Source organism: Mixophyes fleayi, chromosome 3 (assembly GCF_038048845.1).
Source record: "Mixophyes fleayi isolate aMixFle1 chromosome 3, aMixFle1.hap1, whole genome shotgun sequence".
In the NCBI taxonomy this organism is placed as follows: Eukaryota; Metazoa; Chordata; class Amphibia; order Anura; family Limnodynastidae; genus Mixophyes; species Mixophyes fleayi.
In genome coordinates, this window is record NC_134404.1 from 68,245,010 (window position 1) to 68,266,539 (window position 21,530).

The 21,530-nt window shown below is 41.6% G+C and overlaps 1 protein-coding gene across 1 annotated transcript; it reads left to right on the forward strand.

The window, feature by feature from the left end:
- Nucleotides 1–379: 379 nt before the first annotated feature.
- Nucleotides 380–19,443, forward strand: RBP1 (retinol binding protein 1). Its single transcript, XM_075201671.1, has 4 exons — nucleotides 380–586; nucleotides 5,303–5,481; nucleotides 17,160–17,261; nucleotides 19,215–19,443. Exons 1-4 carry the CDS (start codon nucleotides 514–516, stop codon nucleotides 19,269–19,271), a joined length of 411 nt encoding a protein of 136 aa, XP_075057772.1. The 5' UTR covers nucleotides 380–513; the 3' UTR covers nucleotides 19,272–19,443.
- Nucleotides 19,444–21,530: the final 2,087 nt, after the last annotated feature.

The following is a 21,530-nucleotide window of genomic DNA, read 5'->3' on the forward strand; positions in this document are numbered from 1 at the left end:
ATTAATCATTGCTATAAAGGGTGTTAAAATATCAACTGAAGAATTCAGCTTGTGTATTACAAAAGTATATGAAGTGGGATGTTCTAGGCCAGAGGATTTTGTACCGGGTACAAAGGGTCATGTTGGAGGGTCTAAAATAATGAATAACACTACACCGATCTAAGAAATGACATGCGTTTATCTAAGCATACATGTATTGTCTGGAGTCACCCAGATCTGTTAAACTCCAGGATAACATCTGATATATCATTGGTCATCTACATTGTTTTATATTCAGTGTAACAGAGACCAGGCTAGTGTTCAGATTCTACAATACCCAGTGGGTGGGAGGTAACTTCTTGCATTTCGATAGAATTAGGAGGGGCTCAGTTAGCAGCAAGGTTTTAGTAACCCATAAAGGACTAGCAACCACAGCTCTCGGTCACTGCAGAGCTGGAACACACGCTACATCTCCAGCCTCAGCAACAAGCACTTCATCTGCAGACACTAATTAGCCCGTTCTTCCCAGCAATCATGACCACTGACTTTAACGGCTATTGGAAAATGCAAAGCAATGAGAATTTTGAGGGCTACTTGAGGGCGCTTGGTGAGTCAGGTTTGATGTTGTCTGTCTTTTTTGGATGATTTGTCTGCTGTTTACACTCAGAAACATGGTAAAGGGTTTTGTTTGACTTTCTCTGGATCAATATACCACCTCATTAATTATTAAATGGCTAAATCCTTTGTATATCCACACGTCTTGCAAATAATCTGCACAGTGTGCCAGCATTAGGCAGACAGGAATGTTGTTCTTTAATCTAAAATTCCAACTGTTGGTTCACGCACAGCTCTCATATTTCAACTCTAATTTCACTGGATAAGCACAGATTTTGGCTGCAGTGATTCCTACTTCTTTATTGTTTGACCTCTTGTGTGCAGGAAAATCTTACATTTGGCTATTTTTGTTTTGTTTTTTATGGTATTTTTATTCCATTCATTCTCTTCTGAGAAAGCTCATGTTTATTTGGATGAATTTTTAATTTGCATTAAGTATTCCTACTACACATTTAGACAGCATATGTATCAAAGTGACTAAAGTCCATGCTTACATATGTTTGTATTTGTTTAGAGAAGGTGATGAGAATATCCCGCCAGCAGATGTGTATTAAATGGCGAGGTCCACATGTTTCTGGTTTATATCCATAAACTTTGTTACTGTTAATAAATAAACATATACATGCAATACATTGAAATATATAGTCCATGTGTGATTTGATTGCATTGATTTTAATCACTGATGCACAGCATGGCATTGGAGAGCTATTTAATATCACTCCCACTCAGACAAAGGCACTTAACACTGCACACACTCTTGTACAATGCATCTAGGTAACATCAATTTATGAAGTCAAATTTGGGTAGGTAGTCTTCCATACCACTAAACCTTAATCAAATGATCAATGATCGTGAGACAGATTTTTGAAAATTGTGACTTTTCTCATGTAAGCGGTCTCTTGTCGCACTAGCGCAAGCAAACGGTCTTTGTTCACAGAGACGCTTAATGTCACACCTTTCTATTTGTGCGGACCAGAGTACATGAGCATACGTGTTTACATCAGAGTAATGAATTAATAGGCACACCAACACACAAACTGATGTTGCATTTCTTAATTTGTGGACATAATTTTTTCAGAAATGATCTGGCTTGTCTAATGGCCAGCACCACAAGCTTAAAATGCATAAATTATCTTGTCTAAAAACTTCAAAAATCTTCTGTAGAATATTCAGTTCTACTATAGTAACTCTTCCTGAGAACTTGAATGTATTACTGTAGGATCAGTAGCATAGTTCTGAAACATATCAACAGCTAAATATATGGTATAATAATGCGGATTCTGTAAAAACTTGATCCAATACTTCCAGTTTTAGAATTTTAATTAGATTTTCACTTTTCTGGTAACAATGTATCTGTGTTATTTACAGTGCCGTAACTAGACACTTTAGTGCCCTGGGCGAGACAGGACACCGGCGCCCCCCATCTAAGTGGGCGTGACATTTGCCAAGTGGGTGTGGCCAACCTAATATGGGGGTGTGGCTACTGAAAAAATTCTGTTACACATATTTGCAAATACATGATAAGCCGGATGCATGAATGAATATATATATATATATATATATATATATATATATATATATATATATATAATATTTATTTATATAGAGAGAGAGAGATCTATAACTCTATCTATATTTCTGATGCATTTGGATTATCATAAATTTGCAAATATGTGTATTATAAAATAGAAATTAATATTAAATTTATAGTTGAGAAATAGAGAGAGATTAAATAAAATAAGGTGCTGGTGAGATCAGTGGGAGTAGAGGTGGGTGGCAGTGGTGTATAAGTGGGCTGAAATAGGAGTTTGGGTATGGAGGAGGTAGGTGGAAGGGATGAGTGAGAATGGTAGTGGAATGGAACAGAATTGAGAATTATGCTCTTATAAGAGCAGTTTGTTGTAAAAATTACTTTTCTCTAGCAGTGGTCATCAGCGGTGATCGGCGTTGTAGCTGCGCCTGAGCGGCTTCCTGCTTTGGCATTTGGAACACAAGTTTGTGTTCCAAATGCCAAACTTCCTGTCAATGGAACGCATGTGCGTTCCACTGACAGGAAGTTCGGAATTTGGAATGCAAACTTGCGTTCCAAATGCCAAAGCAGGAAGCCGCTCGGCCGCAGCTACAGCGTCCGATGCTGGGAATAGGTTGTTTCTTGTCAGGGAGGCAGATGGATGTAAGAGCGCTGTGTGCAGTGATTGAGCCTGGGCACAGAGGCAGGTAGCGGGCGGCTAATGCGCCCCCTTGGGCTTGCGCCCTGGGCGACGGCACCGCCCGCACCTGCCTAGTTACGGCTCTGGTTATTTAGCAGTGAAACTGTTATGAGCCCTCCCCTCTGGCCGGTCCTCTCACACAGCACTACAATTACCTTATCACTTAGCCATTTCCTCTGTGCACCATGGTCATCTTGGTACATTTTGGTCTTAACCCTTCAGCTACCATACAAGGTGATAAATTTAGAATATTTTTGTGCATTGGCTTATATTCCACTATGGAGAGCTAAGATGTATCTGATGCATACTGCTTTATTATTCATATCTCCTGAATGTCTTCTCTAAAGCACTTTTGTTTCCATCATTTAATTTTAATGAGATAAGTCCCGTATGAAGAAAGTGCACGTTTTTAATTCGGTCAGGAATATAGCGTACACTGTATACCGTTTAATAATTCTACCACTTTTTAAGAACTGTGGTACCTACAGTATGTGTAAAGTCTGGCTATGTAATGTTGACATTCATCATCATCAACATTTATTTATATAGCGCCAGCAGATTCCGTAGCGCTTTACAATTGGGGCACACCAAGATTAATAAGACAATACTGGGTAATACATACAGACAGAGAAGTAAGAGAACCCTGCTCGCAAGCTTACAATCTATAGGACAATGGGAGTTTGAAACACATGGGCATGTGCTACATCATATTGCACAATGGACCAGCTAGAATGCAAAGGTAAAAGTATTGAGTGGGCTGTGTGTGTGGCAATGTTGGTCAGAGGGTTGTTGTCTTGCGTTAGCTGTGTAGAGGATGGTAATAGGGTAATCTAGGGAAATTAAGATTATGGTTGAGCAATATCATAACCTTGTCTGAAGAGGTGGGTTTTCAGTGAACGCTTGAAGGTTTGAAGACTAGAGGAAAGTCTTACTGTGCGAGGGAGGGAATTCCACAAAGTGGGTGCAGTCTGAAAAAAGTCCTGTAACTGGGAATGGGAGGATGTGATGAGTGGAAGAGAGACGTAGATCTTGTGCAGAACGGAGGTGTCGAGTAGGGAGATATTTTGAGACAAGTGAGGAAATGTGTGTCGGGGCAATTTTGTTGATGGCCTTATATGTTAGTAGAAGAATTTTATATTGGATTCGTTGAAATACAGGCAACCAATGTAGAGACTGACAGAGTGGCTCAGCAGAGGAATAACGGTTTGCAAGAAAAATCAATCTAGCTGCTGCGTGCAAAATAGATTGTAGGGGTTCAAGTCTGACTTTGGGAAGACCAGTAAGGATGGAATTGCAATAGTCGATATTATTGGATAAGTGACAATAATTAGCTTAAAATTAAAAATAAATGCTCAAATGATACGCTCCACTCAGTTTTTGAATAGGGGAAAGATATAATATTTAATATTAAAGTGGACCTGTCCGCATCAAGCAGTGGAGACCTCTGTTATGTGGCTGAAGCAGTATTCAGCCTATCGATTAGTAGGAACCAGTGAGATACTGCCTGGCTAATATTCAAGAGGTCTTCCATGAGGTACTCCCTTGGTCACCATAGGTTACTCAGGCCTTGTTTAGAGAGCGGCATTTTGGGGCCTAACATCAGCCAAGGCCGGATGCACATCTTTGGCAAAAGATTGTGCTGTACATACAAGCTAGAAAGGGTGTGACTGCTGACTTCCATGAAGCTATTGATCTGTGTAGTCATCTGCCACAATTTCCCCTCTGCCCATTATCCAGCTAAGGTGGAGCCATCGATGAAAGAGTGGTCCCACTGGATCGGTGCCTTTCGCCCCATCCACTTCCGTCATAGTCTACCGCCACCAGTCTTGTAAGGCAGGCCCGGGTATTTTGTAACTCACCTCTTCTTATTGATAGCCATTTTGTGGGATGAATGTAGCGTGCCTCCATTGTGTGTAGCTGACATGTACACACTAGCTGACTTTTTCCTACTGGAAAAACTGCACCCCACTAGATAGGACTTTCAGCAGTGGCAGAAGTAACACTGTTGCAGGGGTGCAGCAGCTACATGGCCCGGACGTGAAGGGAAGTCTTTAGCTACCACACACCCTGGCACATTGGTAGCTCTGTCACTGCCGGGAAACTATTAAAATCACATAACAAGCCAGTGAAACTGAAGCAGGGCCTCCGTACGTGCTCAGAAGACCAGATTGTTGCTCCTCTGACCACAACAGAAACCTACCTGTGATATAGAGCCTGCTTATTGAGGACCAAATCTTTCCACTTCTAAGACCAGCAAAATTAGCCTGCATGTTAGTGGGATTTGTAATCTATAAAGCTCATTGCGCCAAAGCCTCCTTCTCCCAAAGGTTAAATGTATGTTTTGTATATATTGCCGTGATTATATTGGAATGTTGGTATAAGCGGGATAGATCCCAGATTAAAATCATGAACATGTCATTACTAAGAGCAATCAATTAAGGTTTGAAGGGTCTCCCCTGAAGGACTATAAATTATTTCCTCTCTTCTTTCCTATGCAGATGTCAATGTCGCAATCCGGAAAATCGCCACTCTGCTGAAGCCAGACAAAGATATTGTTCAGAATGGGGAGCACATGGTCATTAGAACACTGAGCACTTTTAGAAACTACATCATGGAGTTTGATGTGGGAAAGGAATTTGAAGAGGATTTGTCTGGAGTAGATGATCGCAAATGCATGGTATAAACTAAGACCAGATTAGTCCATTTCTTTAACAAAGGGTGCCTTATTGAGAAGATTAGTTTTCTATCCCCTTTGTGTATTAGCCTTTGCCACCACTCCTGGGAGGTAATTTCATGAATTCAACTTCCTTGTAGCAGAGCCATCCTTTCACATGTTCCTCTATCCTATTGATCTACACACTATGAATCTTTTATCTTCAGTTGGTTGCTAATAGAAATGTACAGTATATGCTTGAATTGTCTTTTATACACTATCCACTAACTTTTTGACTGAACTTGTTCCGGCCTTTTTAAAAATGTGCTTTCATTCACTTGTACTGAGGTTGATAAATTGGGGATGCAGACAGGAACATGATTTCTGTAAGAACATATTTGCTGGAACAGAGTTCCTTTAAGACCTGCAGATGATTTGGCACTAAGGACTCAATATACACAGTTTTGTTGGGGTTCGATTAAATAGATTATTTTCTGCAGATCACATAATGTGGCAGAAACCAGGGGCCCTGGGATCCTGTTATAAAGGCTCTTCTCTGCTTGGTTCTTTCTGGTTTTTGTAACTAATGTGAAACCTTTCTGGCACGGCCAGAACACTTACTTGGGGTGCTAGGATGCAGTGTGGTACACCCTTCACTGTATTTCTCCTTTAGCACCGACTATGGCATGAGTGTGGCATCTGCGACCAGAGGGTGTTGTGTGGCGTGGACCCTTGTGGTGTGCAGTCCAAAGTCAAAAAAACAAATATTGGACACCAGATCTAAAAAAACAACAAGTGAACATTTTTATTTACACTCCTCTGAATACAGCACATTACTTCAGCAGATTTTTACGCTCTTAAATACGCCACCTGCACAGTGCTTATTGTTGCTGGGTGCAAAGGTTCCTACAGTGGTTGAAGGGGTGGTATGGAATTTGATAGTTTTACAATGAAGACAGTAGGAGAAGTGGCGGTAAGGCATAGCACTTTATACCAGTCTACTTCAACCACTGGGTTCCACACATTCTGATATCTGCTTTTTACTCTCCAGTACCAGCAAGCAATGGATGCAATTCCACGGTCCATGCACTCTCCCCATAACCAGGGCTACTTCTCCTCCTATTCTGCATCCCACTTTCCAGGGATTGACTTTGTCTCAGTGCACATGGTCCCCTTCACAGGGTCCCTCCTACTCAGTCACACTGCTGCTGAACGCCCAATCACTGTCCACATAGAACAGCCCAGTATCCAGGGACCCTTGTCTCCTTGGGAACCACACTGTTGCTGTGCATGTAAATGGATGGCAACAAATTTCTCACAACCAGGCCAGTAGCCAGGCACTCTGGCCTCTTCAAATGACCCGATCTCTCAACCACGGGGCCCTTTCTCACCATGGGAACTCTCTCATATTAGAGTAGCCAAGTTGCAGAAACCCTCCTTCATGGTATGGGGACACTTTCCAAGAAGGCTCTCATAGAATGGGGCCTCTTCCCCTAATTCAGCTTCTGCAGTTAGCAGCGACCCCCCCCCCCCCCCCACACACACACACACACACTACCACGGTACGGCACTTCACAAGGTGGCTCTATACAGGGTTCTCTATTGCTCTCTGTGGATTCCAACCACACACATTTGCCTCTCCTATGGTCTCTTATCAATGCATTCTCCTCCAAAGGCTCCCCTCTGTCTTGGGTTCCTTGCTTGTTGGGGTCTTTCCCCCTCTTCTCAATGTGTAGCTCTCATGCACACCTCCACACACCAACTTTCACTGGTGCATTTTTTTTGGGGTTCCCCTGATGATGCCTCCCTGCATTCTGTCCCTCTATTTTGGGCCTCTAGACCCCCCTTAATAGGGTCTTAACTGGTGCGCTTGCTGAATTCGTTGTGCACCCCCTTGCCAGGAATCCGAGACCTCCCTTCTTCCACAATATGGCTCCTCTACAAAAAAAACCCCACAGGGAAATTAGTCTTTATAGACTCTAGTCCTCCATGTGACCTTCCTATCCAGGGGGCAAGTCACTTTCTTGCTGTTGGTTGCTCCTCTACCAATGATGTAACCACCCGCGTCATTGCATGGGGCCACCTTTCCAGTGACTCATCCCATGCATCCTCCCTGATCCTACGAGGCACTCGCCTCTTTTTCTAAACGGTCCTCCCTATGACCTCGAATGCCATCACCTGGGGCAGGGCCACATAGTAACGGCGGTGGGGTTGCACTAGCAAGACTTGTTTAGCGGTTATAGGAGGCTTTCTAAATCGGCACTGTGTAGTGAGCTAACTGAACAGTTTTCCCAGGAGAATTCAGAAGTTAAATCTCTCCAACATCTAATAGACAGCTGATGCTTCTGCATGTCCTTGTGGTGGCCCTAGGTGAGACTTTGCAGTGGGACCCAGGACCCTTTACTATGACACTAGGCAGATCTACTGCAAATATCATAAACAAATAATCTTCTAACAAGGAGTGCTCCAGGATTCTGCATAGTACATATGAAATGATGTTCGCCCCCTCTAGTCCCTCACTCTATGCCAGGTTTTGTTGGTGTGCCTCATTATTTTTTTTTGTGCCAAGTTTCGTCGGCGTGTGTCATGGTGTGTTTGTGCCAAGTTTTTTCAGGGTGTCTCATTCTGTGTTTTGTACCATTTGTTGTCTATCTGCCTCCATGTGTACTCATGCCAGAATTTTTTTCTATAGGACCTGGGCCTGAGTCATTAAGAGAGCAAAGCAAAAATAAAGAGTAACTTTGCACCTTGGCAAAACCATGTTGCATTGGAGGGGGAGATGAATTTAAAATGTTGGGACAGATTTAGAGTAGGGATAGGGCATGTCCTAGATAAACTTTAAATTTCAGTGTACAAATAAAGCTATCAAGTATTTGTGTGCTACATGAAAAAACAGCCAATATTTTCCTTACATGCAAAATAATAAACTAATTTGCACCTCTTGCATTGTAACATGGTTTTGTCCAGGAGCAAAGTTACTCCTTTTTTTCTTTTTTTTTGCCTTGCTCTTCTTAATGGTTCAGGCCCATTGTGTGTCTGTGCCAGATATTGTCTGTGTGCCTCAATGTGTCTGTCTTCTTTTTTTGCTTTGTTTTTTAGGTTTATGTCTGTCAGGTTTTGTATGCATGGCTTATGGTGTGTTTGTGCCAGGTTTTGTCTATGAATGAGTTGTTTGCAGGGGCGGGCTGGGCCGGGCGGCAGGGGGGCATCAGTCCCCCGGGCCACTAAGTCTCACCGCTGTTGGATGCGGGATGCCACGGGAAGGCCGTCCCTAACAGGGATGCGGGATGCCACGGGAAGGCTGTCCCTAACAGGGATGCCACGGGATGCGGCCGCTTCAGCGCACAGATGGCCGCATCACATGACACGCGATGTGGCCATGGCATTGGACACGGCTGCATCGTGTGTCATGTGATGCGGCCGCCTGTACGCCCCCGGCTGCCAGCCCGCGCCTGGTTGTTTGTGTGTCTGTCAGTCCAAGGGCAAACGCAGGATTTGTAGAGGGAGATTTTCACACCATGCTGCCAGTGGGCGTGACAAGCATGCATGGGGGTGTGGCTATAATTTTAGACAGTGCTTGGCTGCTCTCCAACTTTTACTATCCCCATAATATACATGGGCAATGCTGCATGCACTACTGATAGGTGCACGCAGCTCTCCCTTTTCAAGCAGAGCTGTGTGAAGCGGGAGCAGGGTGCAGTCACCTCCATTATACAGTGCCCCAGGCTTGGAGGGGGTTTCCAGGCCCCCCGCCCCCTCTGTTTGTCTATGCAGTCTAGTTTTAAAGTAGGCTGGAACAGAACCTGTAACTAGAGAGGAGTAAAAAAATTATTTGCCGCTTTCCATGTTTAACGCAGAGTGTTGTTCGTTTCTCTGTCACAATTTGGCCTTAAGTGTTCCATGTGGAATTTAACCCGATCATTTTTGTTCCGCCATGAATTCAAATCGCACTGCAGAGCAGAATTGACTGACAGTTATGTTGCTGATCTATTTATATATTAGGCATGGCCATTTCATGGTATTGATGCAGAGGCAGAACTATGCACCTCTGTGAGCCTGTTCCACCAATAAATCCATCACCGCAACTTTTCTACTTATAGCCAAACACCTCATTAGAATACTGCTTTAAAGTATGTCCTGAGATGAGTGTGCTGGTCTGGTGGGTGGCTCAGACCTAAATGTGTTAGTAAGGGCAGGGCTGCATGTTATAGTTGACCATGTTTATGTTCATGTCATTTACTGTTAGGAGGCCCAGTATTCGCATATCTGGGGTTGACTGGAAAATTTTAGCCCGGGGGACGAGTCTCTGATCAGCAGCTTATAAGGAACATTTTAAATGAAAAATACATGCAGGTAACCCAGCCCAAGGTAGCCCCCTATGGGACTGGCCCAGGGGGCAAATGCCCACCTGCCCCTCAGCCCAGTCAGCCCCTGTCGTATATTAAGCTTACATGTATGCTGATTTTGTTACATACTTTTAAGTAGAATAACCTATTTGCACCGGTTGTTGTCTCTGTTCCACATGCCAGATTGGAGCATCATGTGAGAGGGATTGTGTGTTCTACAATACCAGACAAAAGTAATTGGTTTATAGTTTAGTATTTAATACTTTAATTCTGATTAAGTATTTATATGAAAACAGTGCCTTCGATTCCTAAGTGTATAAATGAAGACCTGATAAAACATGGAAATATAGTTGTAAGTGTATTGCTATAATTTGTTACTTATCTGATTAAAATTGTAATATAATCTAGAAACCAATGTATCACCAGATTCTTCAATTCTGATCCATCTTGTGGCATTTTGTTCTTGAGGTTGTGTATTACTAGGAAAGAAAATTAAATACTGTGGGAAAAATATGGAAGGGTTATCATTTGGAGAGCCCTTATCTATCCTTTCAGCCCTATTTCCATCTTCACTGTGGACCCAGTGGTCATCCATTACCAATGACCGTAGAAGAGACACACTCATATACACACACACATCTGGATGATTCCTGCAATACTGTCTGATAGTGTAAACATCCATTTCCTTAAAAGTTTGTTATCCTCTTCATAGAGGTCTTCTTCAAGGTCATGTTGTTGAACTCTTGGCAGAGCCAGAACCGCTGTGAGTGTTATGTTTTTAACTCTTGAGGTTGCCAAAACACATATGTGTTCTTACTACCATAAGCGGTTTACAGAAACTATTCTGAACAGCATATAGGATATACAATAACAGAGCAAGTAAATTATATATTATGAGAAATTACACCATAAAGTGAATGCTGTTAAATTCATAGGGGGTTATTCACTTAGGAATCGCATCCGCGATTATGTGCGGCTGAGCATATAAAGTGCAGTAGAGTACCAAACATCACAGATTTCCGTGCGCACGGAAATCTGCGATGTTGCGGTACGGGACCCGTGCGGCCGCGCTTATACGCGAAACCTAATTGAATATGCCCCTTAAAATGTAAACTGTTATATTTTGGAAGTTTAAGGGAGAGTGGAAATAAAGCAGATGAGGCTGAATACAAACTCGCAATGTACCAATAACCACCTAATGCAAACGAATTGGCATGTCGGACAGAGAAGAAGAACCGTGAGAGGACACTGCTGCTGCCTTTGTCTGTCTATCTCTTTATGGCAATGAATAATCCCAGATGGTATTCTACTCAGCTTCTCCTACTTTGTGATTAGAATTGTGCTGTGAACCCCACATTCCTAAATTGTCCCGCTATTCACCTCTTTGGTTTTTCTCCCCACTTGGTCATAATGGTTCTGTAGTCGGTGCAGCTGTCCTCTCTCTCTCTCTCTCTCTCCCTTATTGGTCATATTGATTATGGCCTCTAAGATTTACACAATCAAATCTTGAAAGTAAGTGACAAAATGTAGAAGTTTGTATCTAGAGACATGGCCAAAAGTTTTGAGAATGACACTGTTAAAGGACCTGTGGTAGCGCCTCACATGCGCACGCTATCCTTTAATTATATTCTTAGATACACTCGCTATAAAACTCACACCTTTTTTATGCACTTTTCCTTACACAGTGTTGCCTTACTCAGTCTTTTGACCACACTAAATAACACAAGTTTGACAGAACTATTTATCCAATAATCACTGTATCTCAGCAGCACTTCACAATATATATTCGTTATAAATAATCAATACTCACAACATATGTATGTATTTAAATCAAAGTATTTTACTGTTAACACAGAAAAGCTTGTATTCACAATTCACACATACATCATAACATTGTTCAACATAACGTAGTATATAAATATAACATTAACCCTAGGTTCACCACCGTTATTCCTTACACTATCCTAGCTTTACATATGTATCCTTAATAAGAATCAGTATTTATAATATTGATTTAACTATCACAGATATCAGACAATAGCTACTCAAATATATGTATATAAATAGTTAAATCCACATTACAAATACACATATAGCTCTATGGAGATATATATATATATATATATATATATATATATATATATATAATACTTATCAAGTCCTTGTATCCTCGGTCCGATTCTTATCTGCAGTGTAGGGAACGTTCCTGTAGCATAGAATCCTTTCTTGTAGCTTAATGTAATATATATATATATATATATATATATACAGTAGTGTGTTGTAATCCTATAGATCTTTTCTGCAGTGTAGTGTATCCCTAGTGTAATGTTCCTAGTGTATTTTCTGCAGTGTAGTGTAGAGCTCGTTGTAAAGGGGCAGCAGGCATCCAGAGAGAGAGCCAGGGGAGTCCGAGTCTGGACTTTTACAGTCCAGACTAGGAAAACTCCCAGCCTGCCCAGCAGCCACGTGTGTGTGTGGTGATTCACCACACACACGTGGAGCTTCCTATGCGTCCAGGGGTGATGTCATCACCTCTGGCGATTCTCCCCAAGTGGGCACACACAGTGGGGATTCTAATATGCAACTGCGCATGCGCGTACTCGGTATGTGCGCGCCCGTTGCACGCGCTCACGTACCCATACGTGCCAGCGTACCACCCATCGCTCCCCTTCACAGACACTAATATTGGTTTTCCCAACATTTGCTGCTTCAGTGTTTTTAGACCTTTTATAGTCAAATGTTACTATTGTATACTGAAGTAAAATTAAAAGCATTTCATAAGTGTCAAAGGCTTTTATTGTCAATTACATTAAGTTTATGCAAAGAGTCAATATTTGCAGTGTTGACCCTTCCTTTTGAAGACTTCTGCAATTCACCCTGTAATGCTGTCAATCAACTTCTGGGACACATACTGACTGATGGCCGCCCATTCTTGCCTAATCAATACTTGGCATTTGTCAGAAATTGGAGGTTTTTGTTTGTCCACCCGTCTCTTGAGGATTGACCACAAGTTCTCAATGGGATTAAGGTCTGGTGAGTTTCCTGGCCATGGACCCAAAATTTCAATGTTGTGATCCACGAGCCACTTAGTTATCACTTTTGCCTTATGGCAAGGTGCTCCATCATGCTGGAAAAGGCATTGTTCATCACCAAACTGTTCTTGGATGGTTGGGAGAAGTTTCTCTTGGAGGATGTTTTGGTACCATTCTTTATTCATGGCTTTGTTCTTTGGCAAAATTGTGAGTGCGCCCACTCCCTTGGCTAATAAGCAACCCCACACATGGATGGTCTCAGGATGCTTTACTGTTGGCATGACACAGGACTGATGGTAGCGCTCACCTTTCCTTCTCCAGACAAGCGTTTTTCCAGGTGACCCAAACAATCTGGAAGGGGATTCATCAGAGAACATGACTTTACCCCAGTCCTTAGCAGTCCAATTCCTGTACCTTTTGCACAATATCAGTCTGTCCCTGATGTTTTTCCTGGAGAGAAGTGACTCATTTGTTGGCCTTCTTGACACCAGGCTAGCCTCCAAAAGTCTTCACCTCACTGCATGTAGATGCACTCACACCTGCCTGCTGCCATTCCTGAGCAAGTTCTGCACTGGTGGTGCCCCGATCCCGCAGTTGAATCAACTTTAGGAGACAGTCCTGGCGCTTGCTGGACATCCTTGGGCGCCCTGAAGCCTTCTTCACAACTATTGAACCTCTCTCCTTGAAGTTCTTGATGATCCAATAAATGGTTGATTTAGGTGCAATCTTACTAGCAACAATATCCTTGCCTACGAAGCCCTTTTTGTGCAAAGCAATGATGATTGTTAACCATGGTTACCTGCAAGGACACGTGCAGAGGAAGAACAATGATTTCAAGCACCACCCTCCTTTTTAAAGCTTCCAGTCTGTTGTTCTAACTCAATCAGCATGACGGTGATCTCCAGCCTTGTCCTTGTCAACATTCTCACCTGTGTTAATGAGAGAATCATTGACCTGATGTCAGCTGGTCCTTTTGTGGCAGTGCTGAAATGTAGCGGAAATGTTGTTTGGGATAAAGTTCATTGTCATGGCTAAGAGGGACTTTGAAATTAATTCTAATTCATCTGATCACTCCATGACATTTTGGAGTATATGCAAATTGCCATCATAAAAACTGAGGCAGCAGACTTTTGACAAATTATTTTTCACATTCTCAAAACTTTTGGCCATGACTGTAGAGTGAAATTTTTAAACTGTACCAAATAACATTGCCCTTATACTACATTTGGCCTTGTTCCACTTGGAATTCTTGCAATCATTTTAATTCTTCTCGGAGTTCCAAGTCCGACATGACCAAAGCTGGGAGTCCCCAGGACTCCCTTTCACCAACTAATCACAAGCATTTCATGGCAGTCAGTGATGATATGCATGCGGATGGCTACTGGGACACTGCATAATTACACAACTCTGTTTTAAAGGCTTGTTGTTGGCAAAGTAACATTTCAACTAAATTCACTTTTTGGTTAATTTATCCTTTTAACTGCTTCTCCACCTTGCACCACTGGAATTTTTTTAAATTTATTTATTTAAAGCTTATTGACTTTGGATACTTGCAGTACATATTGACTGAATACCCTTCACAAGCAAATTCTTACTGTGATGAGTCACAATCATAATATTGTTCTATTAGAGCAAGTAAAAGAGATTGTTCGGTAGTGTGGATCCAGCAGTCTCTTAATATTTCATGACTGTTTAACCACTGGGTAGCACTACTCTTCCAAGTGATTTTGAAAGCTCCCATATATAAATACACATGCTGATAAACTAGATCTTTATTAATAATATCTTAGCTGCTTAATAATAATTTCTCCATAAAGTGAAAATAGGGGCATATCTATCAGTCTCTTCTGTAGAGGGACAAAGTCATTTGGCTTTAATGACTGACTTTATAATCAGTGCTGCATTGTCCTATAATACACTGTGTTGTCTTTCCTGGCCTGTAATATTTTGGGTCAAATGCTTATCGCAGCAATAGAAAGTCTGTTCATACCACAATTTATTAAAATATTGCCAATGCCACTGAGTGATACCTACTGCTTTGCCGGGCCTTTGTTTCCACTTAGCAGGGGGAAAATGGAAAAAAAAATAATAATAAAATATCTATAGGTTGGTAAGTATGGCTTATTTCTGTCTTCAGCTTAACCAAAAACCTCTTATACTCTAGTCAGATTTGCTGCAGATTTCACAGAAAGCGAAGCAAAATAAGTGGTCATGACAGATTTTTTTTCTTTTCAGATGAGTAGTTTGTTTTGCAGTACATCTGACCTCCCACACCTCCTAGCTGCCTTCTTGCTCTGCACTGATCATGCTGTTAGACCATTATCTATAATGATCGGCAAAAAAGAGTATAGAGTTAACTTGGGTCAGATCCAGCATCTTGTGCAGAGCGCCCTCTTCACTTCATGTTGATTGTGTGCTATAATGCATTCAGCTGATGATTTGCATGTACTAACTGTGCCGCCTGTGTTCCTACGTCTTCCACATAAAACTTGTTTCATATCATTTATCACAGATAAATGTAAATTACATAGCTGACAACATTTTGAAATGTCCAGTTTCTTTTCTGCTGAGCAGGTGACTCTGAATCGCTTGGTCTTTGCACAATATATCTTCAATGAATTATTACAATTATTATTTATTTCTATAATCTAAAGCCCAGAGAAAAAACAGCATATAGCCAGAAGTGAATGAAATATAGAGAATAAGAAGTACTGGACAGTTGGCCAGGGTTAAAACCTGGGACTGCCCCTGAAAAGTAGGGACACTTGGCAACTACAGAATGAGCACTATTAAATGGCTTGGTAAAATTCTGGCAAAAAGCAGTTTGTTACATTTACCACTGTAGCTTTTGGGCCAGGCCTGTATTCGAGTCTGTGCTCTCCTAGGCACTGTAAATGAATATACTCTAAATGAACAATTGTGCCTCCACATGCTCCTCTGTCCAACAACCCCTGTTCCTTTTATAGTAAACTGAAAGAGAAAATAATTTCACCCCCTCTCCCCGAAAAGTGCTGCCTTAGCCATTCCCCCTTATTTCCTGTTTTGGTCACAGGCCACTGATAGTCACAACATGACTGTATAGTATCCTTGCTGCTGATAAACTCTGGAGGGGCAAAGAACACTGCTCTATTTATGCTACAGGGAAACCAAGTGTTAAACTAGCAAATCTAAGCTGCTAATGGCAAAGGGATTAGGAGTGGGACTAATGGGATCAGAGTGGTAGTCTTTTCGCAACATTAGGACTAGATTGTAAAATATAGGAAAATTCCGAACCAAACGTTGTCTAGTAAAAAAAAAAAAAAAAAAAATTCTGTTTGCACACTGATTTGCATGGTAAAACTGAGTACCTTGCAGTTAAAGTATAATGTCACTCAAAAATCAAAGCATTAAATTTCGGAGGAGGTTCACAAAGAGATCCGATATAAAACTTTTCCTACCTTTGGCATAACCCCAGTGTGGCAGATTATCCCGAAGCTCTAATGGCTCCATTACTCCAACCCTTTATCCTACAAGGACAGGTCTTTCTCACACTAACAGCACTGTTGTCTGTACCTTTCCCACATGAGGGACACATTGACAACACTGCTGTGTCTCTGAATCAGGCAAGTGGTGGTAGGCGGGAGAGGACTGCAGCACTGGACTGTTAGAGCCTTCAGGGGGCTGAGACCATCCGACTGGATGGGAACTGTAGTCCTGCCAGGGCAACCAAGACAGTAATATAAGCATATTAAATGAACTGCAGCAAACTGTCCCTGGACAGTAATTTAATATATTGGCAATGAAGAAATGGCCTTGCGTGTACATGCAAAACGTCCTGTGTCAGTGCTGCTGTGAGAGACTTCATACATTATTTTATGCTGTCTTTTGTAACCTCCAAATCCAGAAACCTTCTGCATTGATGGACAAGTATACTATTCATGGCTGAGCGAGTTCTGTGTGGCTTCTATAGATATCTAATACATACACAAATTGTAGCTTGATTAAGAATTATCTCAGCCATATATCAATGTCCTTTCCCCTCTTGAGTACGTGGAGTGACCTTTGGAATATTAACTTGTTAACTAAAAGATCATGCATGAGAGCACTGGTAAAACTCTGACTCTTTAGGTTGTTGCTTTTGAATGATTTAAATTTAAATTTTAAGTTCCACAAATTAGTGAACAGAGATGCAAAAACAAGGGTTCAATCAGAGACTTAAACAGCTGAATCCAGGTTACCGGTGAGCAGCCCTGTTCTGGGCAGTAAATAAAAGTAAACCGGCAATATTACTAGAAATGTATGGGACTACGTAATGAAGTGTTTTAAAATGTGTCTGTCCTTTCAGACCACAGTCAGCTGGCAAGCGGATAAACTGGTGTGTGTACAGAAAGGGGAGAAGGAAGGACGCGGCTGGACCCAGTGGGTGCAAGGAGATGAGTTACACCTGGTATAAAACACTGTCCTGTTCTTGTGTATTTCTCTATGGAAACTTGTCATGCATGCCTTGTATTCTGCCATCACTTTATGGGGGGAATTCAATTGTCAACTGAGTGCCTCTAGAACGTCTGCAGAGGCTCTGCAGTAACGTATAAGCTGCAATGTTGGCACATCGCACACAATTGAAGGGGCATATTCAATTGTCCGCGGTTTCCGTCGCTGAAAAACTATTACTGGTATTACGGTAATAGTAAGCCGGATTTCAGCTTGCAGCTCCCTGAGCCGCGAGCTGAAATCCAGCAAGAAAAGTACCGTAATACCGGTATTTACGCGCACTATTACCATAATGATGGTAATAGTGCACGGAACGCGTTAATTTTGGCTATAACGCCAACAATTGAATATGCCCTGAATACCCCTATGGGGCATATTCAATTGTTGGCGTTACAGCCATAATTGACGCGCCCCGCGCACTATTACCGTCGTTACGGTGCGCGTAAATACTGGTATTACGGTACTTTACTTGCTGGATTTCCGCTCAGGGAGCTGCGAGCTGAAATCCGGCTTACTATTACCATAATACCAGTAATAGTTTTTCCATGGCGGAAACCGCGGACAATTGAATATGCCCCAATATATTGTAATCCTCATTTCACAACTATTGCATGTTGGATTCTGATACTAAGGTAAACCCGTCACTTGCACCAGTGTTGCCAACATTGTATATTAGTCTTTTAGGGACATTGCAGGCTGAAAATCATAGTAGTATACATTCTTTGCATTTTAAATAGCCTGCAAGAATTGCATCTAACGTGAGTATAGTGCAGATAGACAATACTGAACAACAGGGGTATTTCCAGGGACATATTTTTCAAACCTGGAACTGTCCCTAGAATTAAGGGACATCTGGTCACTACGCCAGCAGACAGAGGCAGCCATTTTGTAAACTGAACCTTTTATTCAACCTATCAAATGTCTAGGAACTAGTGACCTAAATGAGGATAGAAGCACATTGTTGTCACTAGTTCCTAGACAACTGACCGCATTCTCAGAAATATGAGATATTAGCCCACATAATGTCTGCCTGCCTCCCCATAACCTTCCATTCTGCAACCTTCATTTCACTCCCTGGCACTGGGACAGGGCAGTGAAAGCTCTTGGATACCTTCCTTCCCCTCCAAACAGTGCAGCAGGGGCGTTGCACTCGTACTCCGCTGCTCTGCTATGTGAACGGAAGATATCTCCCAATGTTTCCTGGGTGGGACAGAGCCCTAATCGGGACTGTTGGGAGGTATGATTCTGACAGTAACTTAAGGTTATATTCATTCTTCATTCTGATGAAAAATTATGTTGAGATGACTATTTCTCATCTACTGGTCTTCGGGTATAAACATGAGAATGTGTTAGAGGTCTCTCAACATAAAGGAGACAAACCCTTGAGATTATAGTTTTGGATTGGATGTGGGCAATGTTCTATCAGCTTTATTTAGGCACAAAGACTCCATTCTCTCCATCCCTCCCCTGGGTTGTAGATGTTTCTATTCTGGGAGATCTTTCATTTCCTCCTCTCCTCCTTTTGAATTCTTCAACAAAACCCCATAGATTCTAGTAGAAAAATAAGAATGACCTCTGTGACTAAGAATTCAGCCAAGGCGATGCTAGCATGAGTCATTCCCATGTCCGTACAGCCCCTGTCTCATGTCATAAATGTGTGAAAAATATATATATTACACACATACACACTGGTGGAAATGAACAATGTAAAGAGGATTCACTTGCATTCCATATACATTTTCCATACAGTAACTTTTAAGTTTCCAAGTTAACCACTGTAATATACGTCACCAGTTCCAAGTAATTTGATACATTTGTGTACATAGATATATACATTACTCTTCCTACCCTAGAGACTTCTGAGATTATTTGGCGACTGCCTAAACACCTAACCTTGTTTCTTTCACAGGAGATGAGGGTTGGAGACGCAGTCTGCAAACAGGTTTTTAAGAAGGTTCCCCAGTAATGGCAACTCTGACCGAGACAAAAAGCCTCCATCCCAGAAAGACCTTTAGAAAACCTCCTCAGTTCCCCAAATACACCGATCGTTTTTACTATTGTAATTATTATTTTAGGGTTACATTTCTGTGATTTTGTTTTATGTGACATAAGTTACTTTAATAAAAACACTAACCTAACTTTGCATTGTATTACTTTTGAGTCCATGGTGTAAAACTACAGCTACACACTAAACTGGAAAACCTCATATGAATATTTGTACACACAGCTTACTTCTATATTACAGCATTGAGATGTAGCAGTGTGCAATATTCCACAGGGTCTCTGTACTTTCAGCTAGTGTCGAGGCCCGCTGATCAGCCCCTTAAGTCATCTAATCAGGATTGATTAATGGTTGGGATAGCTAGTAACTGCATAGCCAATCAGGAGCCAGCTGTAATTTCAAACATCTAGTCAGGTCCCTCCCTCATCCAGAATACAAGATTATTACAGATGTCCCTACTAAAGCTATGCACTGGGCACCTGGTGAATCCAGCAAAGGGTGCAGGGATAGGGGTGGGTTAAGAATATAAATTAGTAAGCTAGATGTCTCTGCTCACACTTTGTTAAAGGGGTAAAGTGATATGATTAGATAAGAAGTGTTTTCCTGTAATATTATGGCTAAAGAAGTGTCTGCATTTGCCAGGGTCTTAAGTCCTCAATGCCTGCTAAGTTAACCATTACCAGAACACTTGCATGTGGCTCTTGTGTCCATAAAGTGTGAAATTAATGAGTCCTCACCTACCACCCTTCTACACATACACTAGGCAATTGTGCTGACTGGTTAATGTACACCCATGCAGTGGCGGAACTACCATTAGCCCATGGAGATAATGGGGCCCGCTGCACGGCAGATGCAGTTGGTCAAAACTAGCGAGCTGTGGGCCCTGGTACCCTCCTCCCAGCTTCCCTGTACAGCTCGCTAGTTCCGACTCTGCACCCATGGTGTGTTTTGGCTGTCTCCACTTCGCACTTCTGTGATGTGACGGTTTCCTAATGAATTTATAGGCTTGTCCTGTCCGCATTCATCTTCAATTACAAAAGAAGTTTTGTGGGAGGCAGGAACCAGACACTGAAGTGTTAACTTATTCTATCATGTCTGCCTCTGCTGACTGGTGGCTATATAAATAATATATATACACATTCATACAAGTCTATACTAACACAATGCAACACGCCTTCTCCTAATCTGCTGGAGAACGGTTTGCTATTGAAGACCGGCCAAAGCTTTAGTCATAGATTAACATTGATTCTGATATCTTAATTATAGTGCGGAGTTAAAGTCCACCAATAGGAATTGGCAGTGTATGAATTATCTAATTTATACACACAGAAGACTGGAGGGTGTTTAGAAAAGGTTCAATTATAAATAATGTTTCAGGTCTAGTAAATAAAATAAAAAAATATTGTCAATTAATGTTTGCATGTGTTAATTTGACATTGGTGAGTTTTTAAAATAAATCTGTTGTCCACTGAGACATTTTTATTACTGTTTTATTTACTGAAATGTTTCCCAACCCCACAATGTTCACCAAGGAGAGGTGCTAAACAGCGTACATGGGCCATGCTCTCTTCCATCCACCAGCCCCTCTGCTTTTTACCAGCTCTCCTGACCATTAAGCAGCACTGGGAGGAGTTAGACATTGTAAAAACTGCGTCACTTGCATGCTAATAAGTCAAATAGGCAGTGTTCAATCTCTCCAGTAACAGCATTCCTCCACGTCATCCCTCTTAGCTCTTCTCACTGGTTGGCCGATGTGAGAATAGCTGCTGCACATGTATGTTGTTTAGGATATAAAGTATGTAACAATGCGGCTCCTCTCCCGAGTAAACGGGTAGGGGAAATGGAAGCAAACGGAAAGCCGCAAACATTGGAATGTGGATAAGCAGGGTCCTCCAACAGTACATAGTAGTCATTTAATGTGGCAAGATGGTGGTGTCAAATGCACCTTATATGAAACAAAGTACAACCAAATTGTTATTGAACAATGGTCTGTTTTACAATATGTGTATAATTTGTTTCAATTTTGTATTTATGCATATATATCTATATCTGATGGATGTCTTAAATATTAAAAAACGTTTTACTAGAGGCCGCTATAAAAAATAGCTCTACTGTCAAGCAAAGATTTTCCCAGTAATTATACTAATAAGTATAATATAGGTTTAAAAACATTGCAAAACAAGTGTGCTCTAGTCCACAGCAATTTTAGAACATAATTGTGAC